Source organism: Opisthorchis viverrini (assembly GCF_000715545.1).
Source record: "Opisthorchis viverrini unplaced genomic scaffold opera_v5_48, whole genome shotgun sequence".
Lineage (NCBI taxonomy): Eukaryota > Metazoa > Platyhelminthes > Trematoda > Opisthorchiida > Opisthorchiidae > Opisthorchis > Opisthorchis viverrini.
The window spans coordinates 238,809-247,566 of record NW_008751704.1 but is presented as its reverse complement, the minus strand read 5'-3'; the positions used below and the strand labels follow the sequence as shown (position 1 = coordinate 247,566).

Here is an 8,758-nt window from a genome sequence, read left to right as displayed (position 1 = left end):
GTCGAAAGCCAGGACTGGATTTTGAACCATAGACCTTCCAGGCACTGGTTTCCCGTCTGGACATCTTAGGCGCAGTGCAATCCAGTTACGCTAGTGTTTACTTCTGCCATGGAAGATAACGCAATTGGACGTTAGTAATAGATACTGGAACGATTCGAGTGTGTTATGAGAAATTCTCGCTGATTTTCTTTGACACCTTTTATGGTGCAAAGGTTGAAACGTCACTTACTCCACCAAAAAAACCAAACATTTAATGCTGAGACGCGTTTTTCATTGATTCATAGATTTCGTTACCCTTACGTCTTTTCAGCTTATCGTCTGTTTCTCCTTATGGCAAAGGAAAATGGACTGCCAGAACTCGAGGAAGGAGAAGTAGGCGAGGAGGAGCGGAAGGACGATGAAGAGTATGGAATTTTCCATTTTACCCCTTCTCGAACTTCCAGGACGGTCACGGAAACTGCCGAAGCCAAACCCAAGAAGCATCGCAGTCACAAAAAGAAGAAGGACAAAAAATCTCGAAAGGAGAAGAAGGCAAAGAAAGAGAAAAAACATAAGAAGAAGCACCGGAAACACAAACGGAATAAAGAGTATGTGTGTTCTATTCCGGCTATAATCGACGTAGTGCCGGTGATTTGTCCGATACTGAGCAACCGCCTGCAAAGAAGCACAAAGTAGAAGAGAAACTGACGGAAGGGTAGGCGTACTTTAAGTTCATGTCATTGTTTTCAAACTAGTGAATTGTCTGATGCTGAGCAACTGTCTGCGAAAAAGGATAGAATTGAGGAACCTCCAAACAATAAGCTTCCGTTACCCAAAGAGGAGTTTAAGCGTCCGGACGAACCTCGGCCGCGTATGCAAACACCAGCTCACCTTGTACCTCTAAAGGCTGAGGCTCCGTTTAACAATAGTAGTGCTCAGGAAGCCAATAAATCTTTAAATGGAGGCACAAAGAAAGTTCCAATATCTCTAGAAGAATTGCTCGAGAAGAAGAAAGCTGAAGAGGCCGAGCTCGTAAAACCGAAGTTCATTTCAAAGGAGGAACGTGAAATGGAGGCTTTGAAACGTCGACAGGCTGAAGTTCAAGCGCTACGCGATAAACAGCGCGAGGATATGAAGAAACAGTCAGAGTATTTGCAAAAAGCTAAAGGTAAGCAATCATGTCTCATCATAATCCTTTCATAAAGAACTTGAACGAGAAAAACGAGTAATGGAGTTTGCTGAACGGGACCATCGTCGTGTGCGCGGTCGTGAATACCAGTCAGGGAAATCAAGCTCCGACACTCGAACGTCTCGTGTCGAAAAGAAAGACGAGATCCAAGAGTCTTTGGCAATTAAAGAACGCTATTTGGGACAGAAGCGGATGACCAAACGTCGCCAGCGTCGCCTTAACGAGCGAAAGTTTGTATTCGATTGGGATGTCAGTGAAGACACAAGTCAAGACTACAATCCCCTTTACAACAATAAGCATCAGATACAGTTCTTTGGTCGTGGTCATATTGGCGGTATTGATATAAAGGTTTTTCTCTTTTACCAGGAGCTAACACATTTTCACTTCTAGCAACAGAAAAAAGAAACTGGACGGTTTTATACAAAATTACTAGAATCAAGGCGTTCTGGTATTCAGCGAGACCAGGAAAAGTAGATTTATAACGAATTCTGTTTCCAAAGTACATTTCTCGTTTAGAAAGCGACTTGACGATGTGGCCAAACGTGAGGCAAGACAGAAATACGATGATCGGCATTGGACGGAGAAATCCCTTTCGCAAATGGTGGAACGAGATTGGAGAATCTTCCGTGAGGACTATGGGATTAGCACCAAGGGTGGTAACATACCAAATCCGTTACGATCTTGGGCTGAAATGGATGCAAGCCCTGAGCTGAAGGAGGTTATCAAAAAGGTGCGTCTTAGCATTCTCTCACACGCTTGGATAATCTTTTTTCTTTCAGGTTGGCTATGCAGACCCCACACCTATTCAACGACAAGCAATCCCGATTGGTCTTCAGAATCGGGATATCATTGGAGTTGCCGAAACCGGGTCTGGCAAAACCGCTGCCTTCCTTATCCCTCTGCTCAACTGGATACAAAGTCTACCGAAATTGGAACGTATGGAGGTTTGTGTCTATCATTTAGGTTTCTTTTTACCGTATTCTTTTTTCCAGGATACGGAACAAGGTCCATATGCTATTATCATGGCCCCCACTCGTGAACTGGCCCAACAAATCGAGGAGGAAACGGTTAAGTTTGGTCGTGCTCTGGGCATCAAAACTGTCTCCTTGATTGGAGGTCTGTCTCGAGAAGAACAAGCATTGAAGTTGAGAATGGGTGCTGAAATTGTTATTGGGACGCCTGGACGCCTGAACGATGTGTTGGAGAATCGGTATATCGTTCTGAACCAGTGTACCTACGTTGTCTTGGATGAGGTAAGGAGTGTCATTTCATAATCAATGAATAAGCTACTTTCCAATGTGTACAATTCTGGCACCGCACTCTAATCTTAAATAAGAGGAGACTCCTTATTTTCAGAGTCGTCACATCAAACAGATAACCGTCATATATAGAGCCTCAAAAATAACACTGAATTTTTAATTCACCCCCCCCCCACATATTTATCAATACACATTCCCTCCTTTCATTATCAGGCGGACAAAATGATTGACATGGGATTCGAGCCTGAAGTGAACAACATTTTGAGCTACCTGCCGGTTACAAACGAGAAGCCGGACACGGAAGACGCCGAGGATGATTCGAAGCTTCTTTCGAATTTTGCTACTAAGCACAAGTACAGGCAAACTGTCATGTTCACAGCCACCATGCCTCCGGCTGTCGAACGTTTGGCACGGTCGTACTTACGTCGGCCGGCGGTTGTTTACATTGGAAGTGCTGGCAAACCCACCGAACGGGTGGAACAGATCGTTTACCTTGTTTCAGAACAAGAGAAACGGTCAGTATTTCGGTCATTTAACAGTTTTCTTTCATACGTTAACATTGTTTTCAATGGAGCCAGGATTGTGCTTGACTGAAATAGACAAGCCTCTAGGTGACATTGTGGCAGTCTAGTCCGGCTTTGTGGACAGTACCGTTTTATACTGAAATCGTGATTCCACTGTAATCCTCAATCGATCTAACCATTATCTGGCATGAAAATCACAACATACATATGAACATTGAGTCATTCTAAAAGGAATCACTTATACCCGGTCTATACAGATGGGAGGGGTACTGGGTAAATCGGACGCGCTTTGCAATATGCGTGATAACAATGTGGGATAGCCGAGTTTTGCACTTGATGACTTAGGGACTACAAATGGCGGTGATGTGCCACTGTTTCCGTTCTTTGTGTGTTCATAACTGGTTCTATAGTGGACATGCAAAATAACTTGTCGAATGGTGGTCGTTGGTTTGTTCGTCTCAGTATTTGCGCATCATTTACACTTGCGGTGGTCCACTTTCCATTATCAGTACTGCTGGAGGCTTTGGTGGATCGGTTAAATCACACTTTTCCGTCTTGTTGACCGGATATTTTTTACTGATTTCACCAATCATAGTCCAGAGAAAGTCCAAAGAAAGTCGCAGTGGACGAGCGCACGTCTTTGACCTTAAAACAGCCGTGTGGAGGAACGGTGCGTTTATCTGGCAACTATCTGTTTGCTTATATCTGGTTATGTTGATGTAGCGTGAACAAAACTGCTCAACCACCCATCATGAGAGAATGCGGTTCGCGTGTGGAACTCGCAGGATGCGCCCTACTCATTATTTCCAACAGAGCGAAATAGTCTCGCGTCGCCGATGTGATTTTCAGCTTAGGTTGGCCCAAGTCTACATGATGAAATGTGAAACTGACATTGATTCACTCTCCTTCTCATTCTCTAAGGTCGCAAACTGTACCGACTTCTGGCGGTAGTGTTTTATGTGTTTTTTGGAACCGGTTAAACAGTTGAAACGCCGGACTGGGCGGATAATTGACCCGTGTTCATTTTGGTTCTCGCTTTCTATTTGGGAAACCAGTTGACTCACCTATGCTGCATGCTTTTTCCGCATTCTATCCTCTTCTAGTAAGAAGCTCCTGGAAATTCTCAACCGCGGAATCGACCCACCTGTCATCATTTTTGTCAACCAGAAGAAAGGCGCCGATATGCTGGCTAAGGGTTTGGAAAAGCTCGGCCATAGTGCGGTTGTACTACACGGTGGCAAGGGACAGGAACAACGGGAGTATGCCTTAGCCAGTTTGAAATCCGGACAAAAGGAAATTCTGGTCGCCACTGACGTTGCTGGTCGTGGTATAGATATCAAGGATGTGTCGTTGGTTATCAATTACGATATGTCCAAGACGATTGACGGTGAGTCTCTGGGTTCTGGTCCTTGTGGACGTTGTCAACACGGATGACTGTCTTAAAGTGTTCGTCCATATTGTTGCCGTCAGACTCAATATGTCCACATTCTTTGCTTTGGTAAAGCAGAGCGAAACTGGGCATTGACTAGTAATGTAGGAATCTATTCCCTTCGAAATCCTATCCGCTATCCTATTCGTACTGATAGCCGAGTCTCTGATCCAAAAGATAGTATAACCACACCATCACCATGTGTACATCATCATAGGTGTGTAGGGATGATCTCCTCAGCCAGGTAGCCGGATTTATCTACCAATTTGCCTGGCGGGTTGGCAGATACGAAGTCTGGTATGACTCCATGCAGTCTTGCAACCACACTACACTTTCCGGGTAATGGTACTTTTGTCAATGTCTCATTCCGGTTCATGGAATCCCTCTGGAGATAGTATCAAGGACTTGTTCGACCCATCTCTCCAGACAGCGAATTCGACAGTGAACTACGGATTCAAGCTTTTCTCAATCTTGTCCGTGGAACCCTGTCATCCGGCCAGTTAGCCGAACCAGCTGGAATAGGGCACTACCTCTTTGTGTTATGAAAGGTTTTCCATCTTTATGGATTTTCCATTAACCAGCCCTCTCTGTCATCTCTTAACCTCATGACTGGGTGGGGTTTGATGGATCCATGTGCGCGCCGCGGTCGGTAGCTGTTAGTGTGATTTCTATACAGCTAATCTTGGTGACCAGCATCCATTAGGACGAGTCAAATAGCTCAGACAGCTGTTCATAAAAGCTGGAAGCATAGTCTCTCACTTTTCCATCGGTTTTCAGATATCATTATCAATGTTCGTGCGAATGTCGAATGGCTAGGGTTCAGCAATATCTATCTAGGGTCGGATGCGTTCTCAGCCGCTGAGCCGTCGCCTGTCAGAGCATATGTTGACGCGACAGACATACCATTTTCAAGGCTTCGTGTTGCGCTATTATTTGAGCCGATCAGATCTTACCCAATCAAGTGCGTTTCGCTTTGGAGCAATGCATGCCAGGATATCAGGTCCTCAGATGCCCGAGGAACGAAATGTGTAAGAGTTTGGTGCGCATTTCCGAATTGAATTCTTTTATTGAGTTTTCTGAGCCATCCACAGAAAAAGAAAGCAAATCTCAGAAAGGGATTCCAAATTTGACAAAGAATGCGAGCCTTGAATGCTGCTTTATGAGTGAGATCTCTCGCATTCGAGAAATCTGTTTTCGTCTAAGTTCCGGGGGCTTAGGCGTGAAACGGTGGTTTGGTGATTGACAGCTAGGTCGACCAGAACGGGCCACTTAAGAAGTGAAGAGTGGTTGAGGGAGGAGGGATGCTGGTGAAGTGAGGGCTATAAAGACGAGTTTACGTCCCTCGAATGCCTAGGCTGAAAAGTAGTTGTACTTGGGGTAACTCTATTTGAGACTTAAGCCCGAAAATCGGACTATGCACTGGAAGACTTCAGAGTCTCGCTGCCTGTAGAATTCTACTCAAAACCCAGGCTTGTAAAGCAGCGCGTGATTCCTGAAGGATTGTACTGACAACCAGCAACCCAAAAGTGTGATCTGGTCGGCTGCGAGAATGCTGATTCGGGCTGGGGGCCCGGAGAGCAAGGTGTGAGGCCTTCACAGGCCAGACGTTTTTGAAGCCGGATTCTTGGTATCTTTTAGTTGCTCTTTGATTCTGTTGGATGATTTACCGTTGTTCGAACCCGAGCTTTGTATCTCTACTTCCCTTGTCTAGGCTCGAGCAACCTGGCAGTATCCCAGTCCCCTTGCTTCCTTCTGGTTGCATGGCAGCTAGGCACCAAAAGGTGTAAGCTGTAAAAAACCACTTACTGCCTTCGCACTTCTATCGCAGGGCAGTTCAGTTTTACTCCTAGTATTGTGTGGTACGTAGGTTCCTTTCTCTGACAGTCCTTCTCGATGTGATGGAACCCTGGAGAACAGAATTCCTGTCGGTATAGCTCTCAGAATCACTGCGGCGACCATGCTCGACTGCGATGTTGTTCTTGCAGCTTTTTCTGTAAGGAGGAGTCAGGATACGATGTAATCAGCGCACTTCGCCCAGACAGACTCCGTTACGTTACATTATTTGCTTAGAGGCAGCGGCTTGCGCCCTGCTATGCTTAATCACCAATATCGGTATTTAGTCGGATGGTTGTCTAGACGAACCAGTCATGAATGACTCAGGTTTCCATCGGGTACTACAGCAAACTTAACTTTTGGACACCGGACATGCACTGATAACTCAGGTATGTCTTCCTGTACGATTTGATCTGTAACTGGGCTGTGCAGCTGAAGGTTTGAAAGCATTATGCTGACCCACTGATGTGTTCGTAGTCTATCTGAACCCGTACCTTTGGCTCTGCTGCAAAGTTTGCAGTGCAGTTGAGCACTAGCTGATTATATCATTGGATTAGGTTCGCGTTGTCAGACATTCTCAGTCAAGTAACCTGAGCCTCTTAATCCAGCTGAAACATCACTCGCGCCCAATTCATTCACAGAGCTCAATGAAACTAGCAATTGCGGCTGATTTATTGCCACTTGCTGCTTCACTTGGACCCAGAATTTATTGAGCACTGACCCGCCTAACTTCTTACTTGACCGGTTAATTTGGCGCATCAAGCTGCACCAATATTAAACCCGTCCTCCGTAGTTGTTTCCCCCGAGATTCGAGAGGTCACCCGGCGTTAGCACCTGCGTATACTGGGTCCGAAGAATGCTCCTAGTGGACTGTGGTAAGCGTGGGGCTTCGCAACCCTAGAATTACTGTCCCTCTTTATTGCCAGTATGTTTCAACCGTTACTTATTATCAGTAAGGAACTCAGCCGAATGCAAATTGCCATGTGGTCTTCATACTGGTCGAACTTAAACACTCATTCGTTCTCGTTCTGTTACATCCTCAGTTGCCTCAATGTGTCTAGCTTGGTTTCCCTCTACCAATCTTTAATCAATAGTATTTTATTCGAATCCGTTTTTTACCCCTAACCATGTTATGTGGCAATTCAACTCAACAAACTAAATCTACCGATTGTCACCAAACTTTTTCGAAAACCAAATCAAGGCCTATGGGAACGCTAATAAGCAGCCCGATTCTCGCTACTGACTAGATTACAGTAGTTTGCGAACGACAACACTCGTCACTGGCGCTTCGTCGCTCAAATGGCGACATATCCAGGCCTAATGCAGACAGACCCATGGGATTCCATTTAATCGGTAAGGTTAGGTATGGCCTGTAAGACATGGATCAGTGGGACTTCGGGATTCCAACTTTAATGCCCCGTTTTTCCGGTCTGCTGATTAAATTCCCATCTACTCAGTTCTAATGTGTCCTCTTGGTCAACTTTTCTCCGAGATATCATCTTACTTTATGCACCTTTACCATCACTTCGGTTCTCCTGATTCAGACTATGTCCATCGTATCGGCCGCACTGGAAGAGCTGGAAAGTCGGGTACCGCTGTCACACTGTTGACGAAAGAAGACGCTCCAGTGTACTATGACCTTAAGCAGTTGCTACTCCAGTCCCCAGTTTCGACCTGTCCTCACGAACTGGCCAACCATCCGGATGCGCAAACCAAACCGGGTATTCTGGCTGCGAAGAAACGCCGAGCGGATGAGACCGTGTATATCACTTAGTTCCACTCCCAGGTGGCTTGTTCCGTGTTTGTAATTCCCTCCGCCTGTTTTGGACCTGTCCCCTTTGTACAGTACATCGTGATACAGTTTTTATGAAATATATCGTTTCTTCGCGCAGCACGATCCGTGTATTGCATGTTACGATACGTTTTGTGGTTTTGGAACTCGTTTGGGCAAACCGACACATATTGTATAGTGGCCCTCAGCTCTAACTCTGCCAACTAGATATGTGTTTCGGATTTTTGGAAATCAAGACTTCACCGAATGCTTCTACTATATGTTTTGGGTGGGGCTGATACAACAGTTCGTCAAACGAATACACCTTTTTCATCGTGTATTGGCTGTTTTGTGTTGTTCTTTTGTTTGGTTCACCACTGACTCTGAACGGAAACGTGACTGCGCCCATCGAGCCACGTGCCAGGGCTTTTTGTGTTGGTCGAAACGCCTTTGGTCGTTTTCTGTCACCAAAGTGGTGCACGCTATTAGAAAAATAAACTGATTTGCTTATCGATTTGGTTTCGATGGGAGAATCACCTGGAATCCAGCTGAATCTCTCGTTTATGATGTTCTTGACATTATACTGATGAGGTTGCATCTCAGTTGTCGTGGATGGTGCTCTGTGTCCCAAAGTACGTCAGGTTTAGACTACTTGAACTGTTTGCTGGGAAGCAGTTAGTCAGGACGAACAGTCTAAATGTTAGCCGGTAATTTATTAACTGAGCTTACGTTCATTTCTTATTTGTGGGCGATGATGCAGTTCTGTCAGCGGTT

At 45.4% G+C, this 8,758-nt stretch overlaps 1 protein-coding gene across 1 annotated transcript in view; it reads left to right on the top strand.

Annotated features, from left to right (window-relative positions):
• Nucleotides 1–310: 310 nt before the first annotated feature.
• Nucleotides 311–8,758, top strand: part of T265_03368 (hypothetical protein) — a gene marked incomplete at both ends in the record, with an annotated part of 43,359 nt that continues 34,911 nt past the window's right edge. Inside the window, 12 exons of the mRNA XM_009167837.1 lie at nucleotides 311–404; nucleotides 444–587; nucleotides 623–694; nucleotides 735–1,147; nucleotides 1,185–1,516; nucleotides 1,559–1,638; nucleotides 1,685–1,898; nucleotides 1,948–2,112; nucleotides 2,161–2,421; nucleotides 2,641–2,942; nucleotides 4,055–4,338; nucleotides 7,758–7,974. Coding sequence (XP_009166101.1) covers nucleotides 331–404; nucleotides 444–587; nucleotides 623–694; nucleotides 735–1,147; nucleotides 1,185–1,516; nucleotides 1,559–1,638; nucleotides 1,685–1,898; nucleotides 1,948–2,112; nucleotides 2,161–2,421; nucleotides 2,641–2,942; nucleotides 4,055–4,338; nucleotides 7,758–7,974 — 2,558 coding nt within the window. The remainder of the gene's footprint in view (nucleotides 405–443; nucleotides 588–622; nucleotides 695–734; nucleotides 1,148–1,184; nucleotides 1,517–1,558; nucleotides 1,639–1,684; nucleotides 1,899–1,947; nucleotides 2,113–2,160; nucleotides 2,422–2,640; nucleotides 2,943–4,054; nucleotides 4,339–7,757; nucleotides 7,975–8,758) is intronic.